This window comes from Hippopotamus amphibius, chromosome 1 (assembly GCF_030028045.1).
Source record: "Hippopotamus amphibius kiboko isolate mHipAmp2 chromosome 1, mHipAmp2.hap2, whole genome shotgun sequence".
Classification (NCBI taxonomy): domain Eukaryota; kingdom Metazoa; phylum Chordata; class Mammalia; order Artiodactyla; family Hippopotamidae; genus Hippopotamus; species Hippopotamus amphibius.
In genome coordinates, this window is record NC_080186.1 from 239,712,644 (window position 1) to 239,731,496 (window position 18,853).

Sequence of the window (18,853 nt, forward strand, 5' to 3'; positions counted from 1 at the left end):
TTTTTACTGTATTCTCATCCAGTATTCCGTCATCCACTACTATCCAAGCAGTTTGTATTTAAAGCAGAAGTTAAATTTCTTCTGTCATAGGCTATCAGTAGGAAACACTGAAACCAGCACTATTCTTTGGAATCAGTATACTTCTTTGAATTAATATTTGCACATTAAAAAGCACATTCTTTCCCCCTCCACATACAGTCGCTTGCATATTTAAAACACCTCTAAACTCCTAAATCTTTGTATACATCTAGAACGTTGAACAAGATTGTTCTCTGTCATTGAAAACTGTGAAACGTAACACGATATATGTAATATATCAGACCAAGATATAACCATGTGGAAATTTTGTTAGTCTAAATTTGCTTGTTCCCACTCTGACACTTGAAATCTACCCTTTTATAGGGATTACCGTAGTATCACATGGCTTTGCTTTGCAGAATGGAACATAATATGTTTTTCTCTATTACAGAGCGGAGTATTTGAATGATAAGATCATCAGGGTTGCTAGGGAGAAGGCTTAAAACTAGAGCAGATTTTTTTTTTTTAACCAGGGAAAATTTCATACATATGTAAAAGTGGAAAGACAAGTGTCACAGACCTTCATGTACCCATTACCCAGCTTGTTCATCTGTACTTCCCACTGCCCCTCCACCCCCTGTTTATTTTTAAGTAAATCCCAAATATCATTTCATTCATAAATATTTTAGTATATATTAGAGCAGATTCCCTGCTGCAGTCTATTTGTAGGAAAGTATTTATTCAGAAAATATTAATTGAACATTCGTAGGCAGGCAGTCTGGTAAGCACTGGCTAAAGATGAAGAGTTCCTGCCCTCGAGAGTTCACACTCTCGTAGTCAGCCAATCAGGCAAACAGGCAAAGGAGATGAAAGCGTGACCAGCAGTGTTTGTAGTGCGTGAGATAATCAAGTGAACAGGCAAATAGGGTGGGTATGCGTATGTGTCTACACTGCTGACTGCTGTGTATCGAGAGTTCAGAAAACTACAAGATAAATACAGAACATCTTCCTGGAGCTTCAGTTTTACTCAAAGGTGTCACAGGGAGGGGGTGATAATTTTTATACTGAAGCAAACGTATCACATGTGCTTTGGGGATAAAACAAAACTTCCAGACAAGTTGTGCTTTTGTGTTGGGCTGCTTGGGCTTCACACACTCAGACCCAGTGTGCAACACATTCACTCTCCTGTCTACTTGAGTGAAAACATCTAGAAACAATTGGCTTTCTTTTGAGAGTAAAATTGTTTGCTCCTTACTCTAACCCATATTCCGAAATAAATTCCAGATGGATTAAAGGGCTAAATGTAAGAAACCAAACTTTGTAATTATTAAAAGAAAATAGAAGGACATTGTTTATAATCTTGTGGTAGGGAAGGTCTTCTTAAGTACAATACAGAAAACCAGAAGGCATAAAGAAAAGTTTGATCAGCTTGAGATTTTTGAATGTATGTTAAAGTTTAAGTATTTAACTTATGTTAAATTAAAGTAAAAAAAGAGAAGGGCCTGAAAGAGAATATTCTACACTATAAATCAGTAATAAAAAGACCAAAAAAAACACAACCTAATAGAAACATGAGTAAAGGGTAAGAATGGTTAAGCCATGTAACCCATAGTATTTGAAAACATGTTCAGCTTTACTGCTTGCAACAAAGAAATGCAAATTAATAAACAATGATATAACGTTTTTCACTCATCAGATTGTCAAAAGGTTGATAATATCTACTGTCAGCAAGGGTCTGGGGAAAGAGGTGCTTTTATAGTGTTGATTGGAGTGTAAACTGATTGAGCCTTCATGAAGGCCAACTTGATAATATCAAGTAAAGTTGGCTAGAAATTCTGTTTCTAAGGTATCTATCCTAGAAAAATATTGGTATGTATATTTGAAGAAACATGGCCAAGGATGTGGATTGTGGTCTTGTTTGTAGTAGCGAAAAACGGGAAGCAGTCTAAATCTTCATCGGTAGGAAATTGGTGAAATAAGCTATGGTGATCAGATCATGGGAATGCTGGCAACAGTTTCAAAGAATGAGAAAGATGGAGACACATGGAGAGACAGATATTCAAAGATCTCCAAGATGCTGCTGAATGAAAAAAGAAAGTTGCATGAGAACATGTACAATGATATCTTTTGTGTAAAGAACAACAACAAAAAAACAAACCCGAAACCCAGTTATACTGCTGTATATAATACATGTGTAAATGCACAGGGACAGATCTAGGCAGATAAAAACTGAACTGAAGTGGTTACTTTTGGGGAGGAGTCTGGAATTTTGTGAGGGAAGAGGAATTGGGAGGGACTTAAATCTTATATTTTTGAGTTATTTCTCCACCCCCAAAGTAGTAATGTATCGTTGCTTGTACAATTAAAACTTGAAAGAGGAAAGATTGACAAGGACTCACAATGTAAATGCTTCCATAGAGAATAAAACTTGGTGCTTCGGGTCCACATAAGGAGGGGTACCTAACCAGAAAGGTACCTTGGAGGAAGACACGGCTAAGCTAGGATTTAGAATTCTAAAGGAGGAGTTATGCAAAAGAGGGATGGAGTTAGAGGAGTGTATAGCTAAGGAAACACTGTTCTTGTTCAGCTCTTTGCATGGCTGGCTTCTTGCCATTAGAAGTTCTATTTGAATGTCACCTCCTCAAGGAGGCTTTTCCTGACTATCCAAAGAAGCTACTCAGACACTCTCTATCAGGATACTCTCCTCTTTCTTTTTTCTTGGCATTTAGTACTTTGTGACATTTTCATACTGATCAGTGTTTGTTTACTAACTAATCCACCTAGAGGTGTGCCTTGTCTTGTTCAGCACATCACGCTTAGATGATTGTCATCTAACTGGAGGCTAGAGTCCAGGGCGAGTGTGGAATGCTGAAGGAAATGAAAATGCTGTGGTAGGCTGCAGGAGACTAAAACAGAGGGAGAATGATGGGGGGAGAGTCCAGAGAAGAGATCAGACCACTAAGTCGGGACAGTTGATAAATGGGGCATGAGAAACCCTATTGCTTTTGGAGAGGCATGAAGGATTTGAGTAGGCAAGTGACATCATGTTTTTGTTAGATCATGTTTTCAGAGGACGATCAGCTGGGTTGGGGAAGCAGTGGCACGTCAAGCTGTAGAACCAGTTAGAAGACATTTATAGTAGTGCAGAGAAGGAAGTATGAGGGCCGGGCAGAGGTAATGAGAATGGAAAGATAAGAGTGGACCCAAGAAATATTAAGGAGATAGAACTGATGACTGACAGGATATTGGAGATGAGGAAGGAGTTGAAACTGATTCCAAGTTATTGAATTAATAAGTAGGTGGTACCAGGCACTGGATTAAACCCCAAATTTTTTAAACCTGAAGTGTGTTGATGATGACACTTTTTGGTCTTACCGAGAGGTATGCATAAAAGATTTAAATTCTATTATAGCTCGGTCCCATCTGCCTGATAGTAATTATAAGAAACTCCTAATTATAAGGTGCATCTTCATTTCAGAGAGGTTAAATTGTGAAAAATAAGCATTTTAGAATTGGTGAAATAGGGCAGTGGAAAAGAGGAACCCTGAAGGGACTCTGTATCAATAGAGAAAGACATAAATGAAGTGCAGCATGTTGAGTGCCTACCATGTGACTTAGCACATTGTGCTCATAAATGCTGAGGGTACAGAGGTCAGCAAAACAGATACAGCCCCTGCCTTCATGAAGCTCCAGTCTAGCAGGGAAGACCAGCATTAAATGTAAAACTATAAAATTGAAATCATAATGAAAACCAAGAAGCAGGGAGTGGAGGGTTCTCTGCTTGCAGGTATAACTAGGGGATTTCACTGAGTCTGTGGAATCTCCGTATGGCTTCCCCGAGGCTGATGGAAAGGTGGGAGTTAGACGAAGCTGATGGAGGAGGGAGCTGAATTCCAGGCAGAGGGAATACCGTGTAGTAATTGACATACCAGAGGTAAACGTGAAGTAGAGACAAGGGAAACGCAGGTTTTGTGCTGCAGGTAATTTCATTTTTGATGTGTTGAAGTTGAAATGTCTTTGTGATATCCAGTAGAGATTTAGATAGTCAAGTCTACAGTCCAGGATAAAAGAGGAGAGACTAATTTTTGAGTACCTCCTACAGACTGAATTCTGTCCCAGGTGCTTTATAAATGTATTATTTTGTTAATCCTCGGGACAGCCTGAATGGTAGGTGGTATCCCTGCTTCATAGGTTGTAGGCACTGAGGCTTCCAAGAGCTTGTGTAACCTGCCGGTCATCACAGTAGTAAAGGGACACCCGTTTGATTTGAAACCAGCTCTGTCTGACTTTAAAGTTTATCTTCTCTCACTGATGGTAAAGTATGGGCCACTCTCTTGTGGTTCGGTTCAGATCTCTACTACTGCTTAGCCCTCAAGCCTCAGTTTCCTTATCTAAAAAATAGACATTAGTAGTTCATATCTCTCAGGATTATTTTGAGGAGTAAATGAGATAATCCTTTGTAGACGACATAGCGTAGCACATAGTATCTGTTTAATAAATGTTAGTTGTTGCTGTTGTGATATTTATTATGGACACAGTTTTGAACCCTCCTGGGATTACCCAAGAAGAAACTGGAAATCAGAAGAGAAGGCTGGAGAGAGTCCTGGTAAACACTAGCATGGAAGAGTTTGAGAAAGGAAATTCAGAAGGAATAACAAAATAACATTTTTTTTTCTAATGCAGTAAATTGGGCCTTGAATAAGTAAATAATATTGTCTTACACAAACTAGCAATAGTTTTTCCGTTAATAAAATATAACAAAGTGATATATTCATTCAATTAAAATAGTGATTAAACTAGTTTTTTAAGCCTATACAGCCACCTTTCTTTTCTTTTTTTTTTTTTCTTCCCTTGTCTAAAGGGAAAAGGGGGCTTATGTAGTAGGTTTCCTGTTGATGCACAGGGAAGTTAGTTTGTTAATTTGAGTATAGCCAAGATTTAAATTGAGTAGTAAGTTATAGGCTATTAGAATGTAATTTTTGAATAGGGTAGCTTTTTTTTTCCAGGTTCATAATTTATTGTACAAATTGAGTATCACATGATGAGTTGACGTTAGTTTCTTCAGGCCATGGGAACTTAACAGATGAGCAGTTTAGAATCCGTTTATGTTGCTTTCACAGCTGGGGTCCTTTTAGTCCTTAACTTGAAGTATAAGACTATCAAAGCAATACCTCCATATGTGACCAGTACACAGTTCATTCTCCCTGTGAGAGTGTAAGAGCTGAAATATTTTTTGATACCAGTGAACTGGAACTGGGCATCAGTTTCTGGACCTGCCATGATTTCAGTCTTTCAAAACGCACGAACTCCGCAGCCCATGTCCTTCAATGTACCCAGCTGCCCCTTGGCCCCGCCGGAAAAAGCCACCTCTCTCGCACATGTTCAATGGGCCTTCAGGATAACTTGTGATAGGAGGAAGTCTAGACTTTAAAAAAAAATGGGAAAATGGAATAGCATCATAAAATACCTTTAAAAGTTACCTTTTATGTGCTTTTGATTAACTTAAAATAACTGCTTGCCTTGTCATATGGAAATACATATTTCAAGAAAAAATAGCTAAGTAATAATGGCCAAAATTTATTGGGTTTTTTTTTGTTTTGTTTTTTGCACTAATTTTCAGAGAGAAGAGAAAACTTACTCAGTAAATAACCTTCCTCCAGACAGACCAGGAAGTCCATTTTCTGTGTGTTCTCTAATTAAACAGGCAACCAGGTAAGTGCTTCACATTCAACCTAATCAAGTATTATGTCTGAGAAACTTGATACATTTTCTAGTGGTTAGGATAAGATTAAGAATTGGTAGGTACAGTGGAAGTGTCCTTAATAAAATCTGTCAACTTTTCTGGTCTCATCATTTATAAAGTAAAGTGATCACAATGTCATTATAAGAGTACTTCTGACTTTGAAATTTGAAGATAAATACGGAGAAACATTCACACGGTGAGCAGTGGCTGGCGGGAAGTGCCTTTTCTTTGGGTAATTTGTGGCATCATTGTTGTTCCTTGGAATAAAGTTGAGGATTTGATGATACACTTAAATTTTCATACTTCTTTATTTTCCTAGGAGTAATAACAGTTTCTGAGAATGAACAGAAGATGAACTGTAGTTTGGTTCTTTGGTTCATATGTTTTTTAATTCATTAATCAGTCTGTGGCACCTAGAGGAATGAAAATGGATTGTTGTTTTTATAAACTTATGTCTGAGCAACTTCCAAAGTAGATTTGAAGGAGCAGAACTGGTCATTTGATTTTCTGGGGACAGTTGATTCACATCCCCACCACTCTTAGACTCTGCCAAACCTTTCAGGTGCTGTGAATCTGTCACTTCTTAAAAAGGAGCAAATTCTGAAAATCCTCTCCACTTGGAGTCATTTCATTGCTAAAAATTAGAGGAATAACCTTAGCTATGTAAGATTAGCACTGAGGGAAGCAACAGTAGTAGTTCCCTCCTAGGGGCTTAAGGAAGAAGAGAGGTCCAAACATATTTTTGTGGAAATGAGTTACTTGCCTAAAATGTTGTATAGCAGTGAGATGGGTTGCTAGAATTGGAAAATGTTATTATTTGCAAATGTTTAAGTAGTATTTTCCTTGTTCACAGAATTCTTCACCATTGTGTCAAGATGAAGCTTTCTTTAAGCCATAACTATCATATATGCTGCTGGAAAATGGTATCTTAAATTATTTTAAAAGCAAGATGTTTTTAATTGTTTTATTATTTGTGTACATACTTGTAAGTTCAAATTACTTTCATCTAAGTCATGTGAGAAATTCTTTGTAACATTAATACTGGTTTTTAAAAAAAATCTGATAAGCACTGCAAAATTGGGCTTTTATGTTATACTTTTACTATATAGAGTTTGTTTTTTTAAATTATGTATGTATGTATTGGCTGTGTTGGATGTTGTTGCTGCGTGCAGGCTTTCTCTAGTTGCGGAGAGTGGGGGCTATTCTTTGTTGCAGTGCGTGGGCTTCCCATTGTGGTGGCCTCTGGTTGCGGAGCACAGGCTCTAGGCACGCAGGCTTCAGTAGTTGTGGCACTTGGGCTCAGTAGTTGTGGCTCTCGGGCTCTAGAGCGCAGGCTTAGTAGTTGTGGCGCACGGGCTTAGTTGCTCCGCGGCATGTGGGATCTTCCCAGACCAGGGATCAAACCCATGTCCCCTGCGTAGGCAGGCAGATTCTTAACCACTGGTGCCACCGGGGAAGCCCCTGTTTCTTTTTTCTTAGTCGAGGGGGAAGGGCAGGGGAATTGATTGGATCAAAGTATGTGAAAACATAGTTATGTTGAAGCAGTATTCATTCTATTTCCATAGCTATGAAAGTAAATTTTTTAATGCTGACTTGGAGGGAGTGATTCTCAGACCTTGATTTCTGTATCTGTACTACTTTGATTATCAACCTGTATGTTGCTGTAGTTCCTAATCCTTGCCTACTTTCTATGTAAAGTTCAGCAGAATGACTGACACTCTTGGGTAGCCACTTCTGGAAAAGTCAAAACATACATAAGGACTGTACAATATTCAACTTCTTTATTTTTTATTTTTTTTATCTTTTTTTTATTATTTTTTTGGGTGTACACCAAGTTCAATCATCTGTTTTTATACACATATCCCCGTATTCCCTCCCTCCCTTGACTCCCCCCCCTCGAGTCCCCCCCACCCTCCCCGCCCCAGGCCGCTAAGGCATCTTCCATCCTCGAGTTGGACTCCCTTTGTTATACAACAACTTCCCACTGACTATCTATTTTACAGTTGGTAGTATATATACGTCTGTGCTACTCTCTCGCTTCGTCTCAGTTTCCCCTTCACCCTCCGCCCCCTCCCATACCTCGAGTTCTCCAGTCCATTCTCTGTATCTGCGTCCTTGTTCTTGTCACTGAGTTCATCAGTACCATTTTTAGATTCTGTATATGTGAGTTAGCATACAATATTTGTCCTCTTTCTGACTTACTTCACTCTGTATGACAGATTGTAGTTCTATCCACCTCATTACATAACTCCATCTCATCCCTTTTTATAGCTGAGTAATATTCCATTGTGTATATATGCCACATCTTCTTTATCCATTCATTTGTTGATGGGCATTTAGGTTGCTTCCATATCCTGGCTATTGTAAATAGTGCTGCAATAAACATTATGGTACACGTTTCTTTTGGGATTATGGTTTTCTTTGGGTATATGCCCAGTAGTGGGATTACTGGATCATATGGTAGTTCTATTTTTAAATATTCAACTTCTTAATGAGAATCTGAAGTTGCCTCAGTGTTCATTAATCACTTTAATCTTATTAGTGGATAACTCTCTTCCTTGCTATTTTTATTTTCTGGTTTTAGGTACCTGGGATAAATGAAAGTAGTATACTGCCTTTGCTTTTGAGAGAATTGTTCATACCCAGCGTGGGAAGATTTCTTGCATACTCTGATGACAAAGTACATGCTATCTTTTTAGATGGCATCACTCTAACCCTGAACTGGAATTTCAGCTCTTTTATTGAAAAGAAACAGGTAATTATACTTCAGACTGAGATTATTTTTTTATTTATTTATGTTTAATCTGTGGAAACAGTACAAAGAAAATGAAGCACCAAAGTATCTCAGTTTATTTTCTGAAGTATAAAATCTTGTCAATAGGCTTTACTGATCTCATTGGATTTCCTAGCAAAAATCAGAAAGGGTGACAAATCCTCATTTTTATAAAGGTAACTCATTATAGAGAGAGGGACTAGTATTTTATTCTTTTGGTAATTACCTATATAAGGGTAGTGGTTAAATAATACCCATATCCCATGTAAAATAAAACTTTTAAGTTAGTCAAAATAAAGTTTTAATGATTCATCTACCTCTTATTTTTTAACTGAAAATTAAGTAAAGAGAAGATTTTGTTTTGTTTTTCTAGAATAGTAAAACTTACCTTTCCTCCTTGCTTCTTAAGGTAAATCGAGGTCTCAACTTAGGTTGGTGTAAATTAACTTTTCCTGATGGACAGGATCATTTAATTCAGATTCAACACCCTGGACCATACGAAAGGTACTGGAAAACAATTTAAAAAAATAATTTCATGTTAGAAAACAACTTACTTTTGGAGAGGAAGCATATAAACATTATTTAAATGTTATATATACTTTTAGTTTTTCCATGTGGAAAATGTGCATGAAGTCATTTCAGCAGGTTTCAGTAGCTGCATTTTTTTTTTTTTTTTTTTTTTTTTTTGCCACACCACATGGCTCTTGAGATCTTAGTTCCCTGACCAGGGATTGAATCCACGCCCATGCCCCCTGTAGTGGAAGCCAGGGAAGTCCTCAGCAGGTTTCAGAGTTTACGGTTATGTTGGTCTTTAGCATAACTAAATAGATCATGTCAGCTTTAATCATTTCCTTTGTATTCTAGTGATTTTTCAAAATAAATGTGTTACAGATATAACTGGCTTGCTGTGGGGGTTGGACTATGGTCAGCTGTATTAACCAATTAACTAACTAATCCCCTAACCAATTTGAAATAAGGCTTACAGCCACAAATAACTTATGTATATTTCTATAAAGTGAAATAAAACAAACTAGCTAATGATTATTAAAATGGAGAAGATTCGTGAAATCGGCTTTTTATGAATATGCTTTTTCTCTTTTGGCTTATGTACTTTGTTATAATAATCATTCTCCTTTTGATGTTCTTGACATGTTAGTGGTTTTACTTTAGGGTGTTCACAAAGCAATTCCTTTTTTACTTCTTGAATTTATTTTTCTGTTGGGATTTATTGCATTTTGGTTTAAATGCTCCAACAGGCATTGCTAGTTTGAATAATCTGCCTCAAAAGATAATGTCTTTAGCAAGCATTACTATTTATTTCAGTCAGTCACTCCAAATCATTCTTTTTCTTGAGCTTGATACTTGTTTTGAATATTCGATGAGTTATGTAATTATGGATGTGTGTGGGTGTGTCTGCATTAATAGGTGTGTTCTGGTTTAAATTTTAGAAAGCAAATGCTCTCTTAGTCTTATGTGTAGAGACATTTTCATGATAAAATTTAATGAAACTCATTTCACTTTGAAAAACTAAAAGGAGAATTTAGACATTTGAACTTTGAATGATATCCAAGTGTTACCTTTGTTCAATTCTTAATTCTCATCTTTATTAATCATGAATGTGAGTAAATCATTTTATTCCTGATGAATGAGAAAAACTTGCTTTTGCTTTTTTCAGTGAAAAGGATTTTAAACATTGCCCTGCTTTAGAATTTTTCTTTATTCTTTTTTCCCAAACTGTCTTAATGATTTTTCCAATTTTTAAATACTTTTATATTCTACCAGTTCGTTATTCAAATATCTCTCAATGTATTCAATCTAGATATGTGACAACAGTAATATCATGGTGCAGAAGACTGACCCAGACTAGTCAGAGAGAAATGCCCACACCTCCTTCATCTTCTGTTCCAGAAGAAAACTGGTATTTATATTTATTGTAAACTTAATCTGTGTAAAGAACCAGCTGATCCTCAAACATTAAAATGGTAAATGGTAAACTGACTCTTTTTCCCCAAAAGAACTTCTATTAGTTAAATATATTTAACTCCTGTGATGTTTTTGATAGCTTCAGTCTTAAAAATCATTTTTCTTTAATTGGGTATCTCATTTATTACATTTCATCACTGCTGTATTTCATCTGAATACCAGAAAACTGCACTGAAAACTTCATATCAAAATGGATGACTCTTTTAGTGTAATAAATTCATCCTGAAAACTTTTATGGAAAAATTTAGAGGATATATATATTTTTTACTCGTAGTAATACTGAAGGAAATAAAATGTTGACTGACATAACAAGCTTTCAGAAAAAGTTGATTTTTAAATAATTTTTATTATATTAATTGCCTTCCCCAAATTAATTGACAAATCAACAAATAAAGCAAGATTTCAGTCTCTCCTGTTGTGTGCCTTTCAGTGTGCAGGGGACTAGAACTAGGTTTCGAAGAAATATTCAGGGAAATTAAGACATTTTAGGGAGGAAGCAAGGGCAGAGGTAAAAAAGGGTATCTTGACTTGGGGAAGGAGTAAGAAGTTAGTTTTTATGGGGCAGACACTTATCTGTTTGGGTGTAATGTGACTTTTGATGGATACGAACAGACCTTGTAATCAATAGAGGAATTCAGACTTCATAGAATTACAGGTTCCTATATAGGAAAACGACAAGAAGAGAGAGTCTTAGGAAGGTTTGTGTCACTGCAAGAGTATAATCTGATTATATTGGAAAAGAAGGATATCAGGAACAATTTAGGAAGGTTGAAATTAAATAAGTTGTAAAGGGGACTTCCTTGGTGGTCCAGCTGTTAAGACTCTACCTCCCAATGCAGGGGGCCTGGATTAGATCCCTGGTCAGGGAACTAGATCCCGCATGCCGCAACTAAGATCTGGTGCAGCCAATAAATAAATAAATAAATAAATAAATATTTAAAAAAAATAAAGTAAGTTGTAAGGTGTCTTAGCAAGGTGAAAAAAATATATAAACATTAAGCTTGCTTATTATCACCTTTTCCTTAGTTACTTAGAGAAAGAGGTAGAATCAAATCAGTAGATGTTATTTGAATATACAGGTATCTTAAGGATTCAGCTTTCCAGGCCCCTCTCTTCAGCTATAGCCTGTTTGGGAGCAGAAAAGTTGCCTTAATAGCTAGCAGAAAACATAGTTGGGAAGAAAGGGAAATTGTACATGGCTGTAGAATTGGTTACTTCATCATTGCTCAACTGGCAAGGTATGTAAAATGCTAGCCTTTCTATATGAAAGCTTAGAAGAGGATAACTGTCAAGACAAACTGAAGAGTGAGGGGTGAGGGAAGTACAGACTGGCAAAAGCAGCTATGGGTGGAAGCAACTTGGAGTGGTTGAGAGACAAAGGAATTGAGGAGTGGGAGGGGAGATTCAGCGCTTCAACAGCTCCATTCACCTGTGGGTCTTGTTTTCTTGTCAAAGTGGATATAGGTTGAAGCAAGAGAAGAGATCATATAATAAACAATTACCTAAACTGTATTTTAGTAATTTTTTTCCAACTCACCTTGTATTATTAGATTACTAGTTCAACTTTTTAATAGGGATGCTTGTCAAAAAATAGTACAGGAGATATTTCATAAGACGTTGGTTTATCATATGAGTGACAGCATTAAAGGCAGTTCGTATGATTGCTTACACCCTGAAAAGATGTTTCATGTTTTAAAAAGCGGGGGAGGTGTTCTGCAATGATGAAGAGTCAACGGGTTTTGGAGTAAGTCACATCCAGGTCTTTACTACTGATGCTTAAAATGATGAAATATCTCTTTCATTCTCCATCCATAGGCTAAGGAAAGAGTGCAGGCTGATAAGGTGCATGTGGTCCTTGTAGTAAAGCCAGTAAAGTGGATAAGTCACATACCCTATTGTGAACTGTGAAAAGACTTTTCTAGTGACTTGAATACAGAGATGTTGTAGATATGAATGTCCTCATTAATTCTGCAGAGAGCTCTGCAGTTACACTATTGTCTGATTCTGTGCCACTGCTCATATTTCATGTAGTGATGCAGGAAAAGAAAACACATGAGGTTCTGCTAGATGTGTATACATTCAGCCCTCTACCCCATACCAGTTGCCCCAATATCTGTTTCTGTGGAACATGGTAAGAGCTAATGTTCATATGTTAACCCTTCAAGTCAAGGAGAAGAGAATGGTTAGTATCCTGTGCCTAAGAAAACAATGAAATGACTAGGTAGTCTAAAAGGCTGAGTAAACCTTGAAGAGGAAAGTAGAAGCATGCCAGGTCAGTACTGAGCTGTGGCAGGAAGGCCCATTACCTTTAACCCTTGATACTTAATTCAGAAGCCCCGGAGGTGGAGGACTTTTAATCACTTGCCTTACTCACGACAGGCACTCAGTGTCAATTGAGTCCAGGTGATTTGTTGCCAGATAAAGGCAATATAAAGAGAATTCTTAACTTCTAGGTTCTTCTGTCAAAAATTCTAACCTTTATGAAGAAAAATTAAGTATGCTTATTTGAAATATTGTGGATATAAATGAATCAGACCTCTAGCATGAAATTTTATTTTATTTTTTTACAGGTCTGTGGCTTCGGAACTTGAAAAGATACAGACGTTTAACCGTATCCTTTAAACAAAAGTATCGTCCTGCATAATTTCTCCCTTTCCATTGGAGGCTTAGTTCATGACTCTGTACTTTATATTAATCCATACTTATATACTACAGAGCTTTACTGAATAATATTTAAGATTGTAATTTAAGATGTATCTTGTCTGTAGGAGGTACATCATGTTAGCATTTATACTTTTCATTGGGTTTAACTCAGCAAAGGACACTGAACTAGGGTTAAAATATCCTATGGAGATTTTCACACTTATATAATTATATCCTAAATTATAACTGAGAACTATCTCTTCTTTTTTTAAATTTGAAGGATTTTTATATACTATTATTTGTAAAAAAATTTTAGCTTTATTGAGGTATAATTGAAAAAATTATATTTAAACAGTACATCATAGTGACCTGACACACATACACACTGTGAAAGGATTACCCTGTCTGTCATTTCACATATCTATTATTTCACATATCTATCTTCCTCCTCTCCTTTTTTGGGGGGTGGGGGTGGGGTGAGAACATCTGATTCCTACCCTCCCAACAAACCTCAGTCATACAGCAGTACTATCAAGTACAGTCACCATGTTATACAGTAGATCCTCAGACCTTATTCATCTTACAGCTGAAAGTTTATATGCTTTTACCAACCTCTCCATCTTTCCCCACCCCCAGCCCCTAGCAACCACCATTCTACATTCTGTTTCTGAGTTTGAATTGTTAAAAAATTCCACATGTGTGACACCATGTAGTATTTGTCTTTTTCTGTCTAGCTTTTTTCACTTAGCAAAATGCCCTTAAGTTCCATCCATGTTGCAAATGGCAGGATTTCCTTCTTTCTCATGGCTGAGTAGTATTCTGTTGTGTGTATGTATATGTACCATACCTTCTTTATCCATTCATCTAACAACAGAGACTTAGGTTGTTTCCATACCTTGGCTATTGTGGATAATGCTGCAGTGAACATAGGAGTGCAGATATCTCTTCAATAGGCTGTTTTCATTTTTTCTGGATATATACCCAGAAGTGGGATTGCTGGATCATATGGTAGTTTTATTTGTAATTTTTTGAGGAAACTTCCATACTGTTTTCCACAGTGGCTGTACCAATCTATATTTCTACCAGAGTACACAAGGGTTCTCTTTTCTCCACATCCTTACCAACACTTGTTCTGTCTTGTCTTTTTGGTGATAGCTATTCTAACAGGTGTGAGGTGACACCTCATTTGTTTTGATTTGCATTTCCCATGATGGTTAGTGATGTTGAGCACCTTTTCACGTCCCTGTTGGCCATCTGTATGTCTTTGGAAAAATACCTATTCAGTTCCTCTGTTCATTTTTTAATCAGATTGGTTATTTTGTTATTGAGTTGTATGAGTTTTTTTTTAATACATTTATTTATTTGTTTAGTTATTTATTTATTGGCTGTGTTGGGTCTTCATTGCTGCACACAGGCTTTCTCTAGTTGTGGCAAGGAGGGGACAGTGTTCAGGCTTCTCATTGTGGTGGCTTATCTTGTGGAGCACAGGCTCTAGGCACATGGGCTTCAGTAGTTGTGGCACACCGGCTCAGTAGTTGTGGCTCGCGGGCTCTAGAGTGCAGACTCAGTAGTTGTGGTGCACAGGCTTAGTTGCTCCACGGAATGTGGGATCTTCCCAGACCAGGGATCGAACCCATGTCCCCTGCATTGGCAGGAAGGTTCTTAGCTGTTGTGCTACCAGGGAAGTCCCTGTATGAGTTGTTGAATATCTTCGATATTAACCTCTTATCAGGTATATGACTTGCAGATATTTTCTTCCATTCCATAGGTTGCCTTTTCATTTTGTTGGAGTTGTCCTTTGCTGTGCATAAGCTTTTTAGTTTGATGAGTACCACTTGTTTATTTTTGCTTTTGTTATCTTTGCTTTTGGTGTCAAAAAAGTCATTGCCAAGACTGATGTCAAGGAGCTTACCCCCTATGTTTTCTTCTAGGGGTTTTATGGTTTCGGGTCTTACATTCAAGTCTTTAATCCATTTTGAGTTGATTTTTGTGTATGGTGTAAGGTAGAGGTCCAGTTTTCCCAAGGCTGTTTATTAAAGAGTCTTTCCTTTCTCCATTGTATATTTTTGGCTGTTTGTTGTAAATTAATTGACCATACATACATATGTGGCTTTATTTCTGGGCTCTTTACTCTGTTCCATTGATCTATATTTCTGGGTTGTTTTGTTTTGTTTTTTTGCCAATACCATACTGGTTTGATTACTATAGTTTTGTACTATAGTTTGAAATCAGAAAATATGATGCTTCCAGCTTTGCTCTTCTTTCTCAAGTTTGCTTTGGCTATTTGAGGTCTTCTATGGTTCCATACAAATTTCAGTATTATTTGTTGAATTTTTGTGATAAATGCCATTGGAATTTTGTATTGTTCAATACATTGCATATTGTATTGAATCTGTAAATTGCTTTGGGTGGTGTGGACATTTTAACAATATTAATTCTTCTAGTTCATGAGTACACAATATCTTTCCATCTTTTTTTGTATTTTCTTCAGTTTCTTTCATCAGTGTCTTATAGTTTTCAATGTACAGATCTTTCACCTCTTTGCTTAAATTTATCCCTAGGTATTTTATTCTTTTTGATGTAATTGTAACTGGAGTTGTTTTCCTAATTTCTTTTTCTGATAATTCATTATTAATGTATACAAATGCAACTTTTTTTTTTTATATTGATTTTGTATCCTGCAACTTTACCAAATTTGTCTACCAGGTTTTTGGTGGAGTCTTTAGCAGAGTCTGTATATATCATATCATCTGCAAGTAGAGAAAGTTTTACTTCTTCCTTTCTAATTTTTATGCCTTTTACATCCTTTTTTGTTTGTTTTGTTTTGTGTCTAATTGCTCTGGCTGGGACTTCCAGTACTATACTGAATAAAAGGGGTTGAGAGTGAGCATTACTGTCTTGTTTCTTATCTTAGAAGAGAAGCGTTTAGCTTTTCACCATTGAATATGATATTAGCTGTGGGCGAATCATATATGGCCTTTATTATGTTGAGGTATATTCCCTCTATACCCAGTTTGTTGAGTGTTTTTCTGCATCTATTGAGATGATATGATTTCTATCCTTCATTTTGTTAATGTGGTGTACCACAGGAATTTTCATTTGTTGAGCCATTCTTGTATCCCTGGAATAAATCCCATTTGATCATGGTGTATGACCACTTTAATATATTGTTGAACTTGGTTTGCTAATGTTTTGTTGAGGACTTTTGCATCTATGTTCATCAGGGATATTGGCCTGTAATTTTCTTTTCTTGTAGTGTCTTTACCTAGTTCTGGTTGTCAGGGTAACCCTGGGCTCATAAAATTAGTTTTCAAGTTTTCGCTCCTCTTCTGTTTTTTGGAAAAGTTTGAGAAGGATTGGTATTAATTCTTGTTTAAATATTTAGTAGAATTCACCAATGAAACCATCTGTATTGGGAGGTATTTGATTACTGATTCAATTTCCTTACTAGTAATCAGTCTGGATTCAGTCTTGGTAGGTTGTATGTTTCTAGGAATCTATCCATTTCTTTTAGGTTGTCCAATCTGTTGGCCTATAATTGTTCATAGTAGTCTCTTATGATCTTTGTATTGTGTGGTATTGGTTGTAATTTCTCCTCTTTCATTTCTAACTTTGAGTTCTCTTTTTTTCTTCGTAAGTCTAGCTAAAGGTTTGTCTGTTTCATCTTTGCAAAAATACTCAGCTCTTTGTTTCATTGATATTTTCTATTTTATATAAGCGCCTTCTAGGGAGACAGCAGCAGCCTCAGGCAGGCCAGAGAAAGAATATGGAGATATCACCTGCCAGCCTCCAGAGTCTCCAGGGAGGATCACACTCAGCCCCTAGGTGTGTGTAAAATTAGAAGCTTTTAAAGCATGCAAATAGGCATACTTCAGGCAGTAGCTTTTAAAGTGTGCAAATAGTCCTTTTTCAGGGAAAGACTGGGAGATGGGTGTTTCTGTCTGCTCAGAGCTAGGAGTTTTGGGGGCCTTTTCCACACTTGGAAGTCTTAAAAGCTGGAGCATTAGATCTTGGGTTCAAACCCTTTACTCCTCAGGGAGAAGCTGGGAATTGTAAGTTCCCTCCTATTGCTGAGGGTGGGGTTTATAGTGAGAATGTGTGTCAACCTTTCTTACCCATTTCATTGTGGATAGTTTCTTATTCACTGTATAGGAGTCACTGGGGGTAGTTCTTGGATTTCTGACAGCAATTATTGCTCTGTATGTAGCTGTAGATTCAGTGTCACATTTGTGGGAGGAGGTGAGTTCAGGAACCTCCTACGTCACCAGCTTGGACTGGGCTCTTCTTTTTCTTAATAAACTTAAACCTTTTGTTCTGTACATTCCCATCCCTCTCATCTAAATTTGTTTTATCCTGTTATTTTTCCATAATACTATTCAAATAATATAGTAGCTCTGCAATAGAGGACAGATTTCTTTTCACTCTAGATGTTTTAAGTTAAAAATACCTTACACAGATTGTTTATATTCCTCTCACCCCTACTTTGGTTCCTTTTTATTCCCATATCACTTCTTCACTTAAAGAAATGTTACTGAGGTTTTAATTATTTTATTTCCTCCCTATCACCAAACTTCCATCCAAATACAGATACACATACTCTCTTTTCCTTTCCCCCCTTATACTCTAACTAGTTTTTTCATCTATAAGGGATAGACTTGATAAACTCTGAAGTCCCAATTCTGTTATGAATCCAAGAGATCTTCCTCCCAATGGAGAAATAACATTTTAATATGAAGGCTAGGCTTTCTGAATTAAAAATTATAACGAAAAATAGAGGGAAAAACTCCTTAACTAAGCAACTTAGTGTTATTGGAGAATAGTGGTGTCCTAAACCAGGTTTCTAACAAAAAAAATGAACAGTCTGTGGATCACTTTAAACCAGAATCTTCAGAAACCTTGCTAAAAGAAGTTAATGAAAAGAGTGTATCAGTGGCATTGAAAAAAACCTCTGAAATCCTTCAGGATATTGACTGTCTTCTGTCAAACTCTAAAAGGTGAAAAATGGAATTATTACAATGTATTATGAAACCGTGAGGATATTATTTCAAGTGACTAGTAGAAAATTACTAGAAAGCCAAGAAATTATATATATGACTTCTGTACAATGATTGTATGAAAAATGACATTTAACTTTGTAGGTATTGTACCTAACTTGTAAATTTTAAAATATGTACTTGTATTTTATTAATAAAGAACTATTTAAAAATTTGAACAATTTATCTCAGATTTGAGAAAAAATTTTCTAAAACTGTAGAGTTGTTGCTATTTTGTCGTATGGAGCATTCACTAGTAATAAAGTTGTTTTCATTTTAATATGCAGAATTGTGTGCATTGGTCATGTGCTATTTAGTCTCTCTACTCCAAGTATTTTTCAGTAGAACCATGAAAAGACAATTAGATCTTAAAAAAACAGAACAAAAAACCTAAATGTGGGCAATTTTGCTTCAAGCTAAGAGTCAAACACTTCAACTAAGACTAAGTTTTATCTGAACTGTCTTGTACCAGGTATTTTCATTTGTTTTGAACATCTCAAAAGATTTATGCTACAAAATGTATCAAACCAAAAGTGCTATTTATTACACGTCTCTTGGGAAAGAACAAAACCATACATCTAAAAAGAAAGACTTCAAGATTATACCAAATATAACCAGAAATGTTCAAATCAACTTATGATTTCTTGAAAAGACCAGCCT

The 18,853-nt window shown here is 36.4% G+C and overlaps 2 protein-coding genes across 4 annotated transcripts in view; one reads left to right on the forward strand and one right to left on the reverse strand.

The window, feature by feature from the left end:
- The window catches only part of C1H5orf34 (chromosome 1 C5orf34 homolog), a 32,081-nt gene extending 13,709 nt beyond the window's left edge, over positions 1–18,372 (forward strand). For all 3 annotated transcript variants that reach the window (XM_057743897.1, XM_057743887.1, XM_057743903.1), the window contains 7 exons: positions 5,639–5,730; positions 6,615–6,684; positions 8,346–8,516; positions 8,944–9,038; positions 10,354–10,452; positions 13,088–13,128; positions 17,965–18,372. In XM_057743897.1, coding sequence (XP_057599880.1) covers positions 5,639–5,730; positions 6,615–6,684; positions 8,346–8,516; positions 8,944–9,038; positions 10,354–10,452; positions 13,088–13,128; positions 17,965–18,158 — 762 coding nt within the window. In that variant the 3' untranslated portion in view covers positions 18,159–18,372. The remainder of the gene's footprint in view (positions 1–5,638; positions 5,731–6,614; positions 6,685–8,345; positions 8,517–8,943; positions 9,039–10,353; positions 10,453–13,087; positions 13,129–17,964) is intronic.
- LOC130858101 (ATP synthase membrane subunit K, mitochondrial-like) lies at positions 5,122–5,307 on the reverse strand. The gene has a single exon (XM_057743915.1). The coding sequence runs from the start codon at positions 5,296–5,298 to the stop codon at positions 5,122–5,124; it is 177 nt and encodes a 58-aa protein (XP_057599898.1). The 5' UTR covers positions 5,299–5,307.
- Positions 18,373–18,853: the final 481 nt, after the last annotated feature.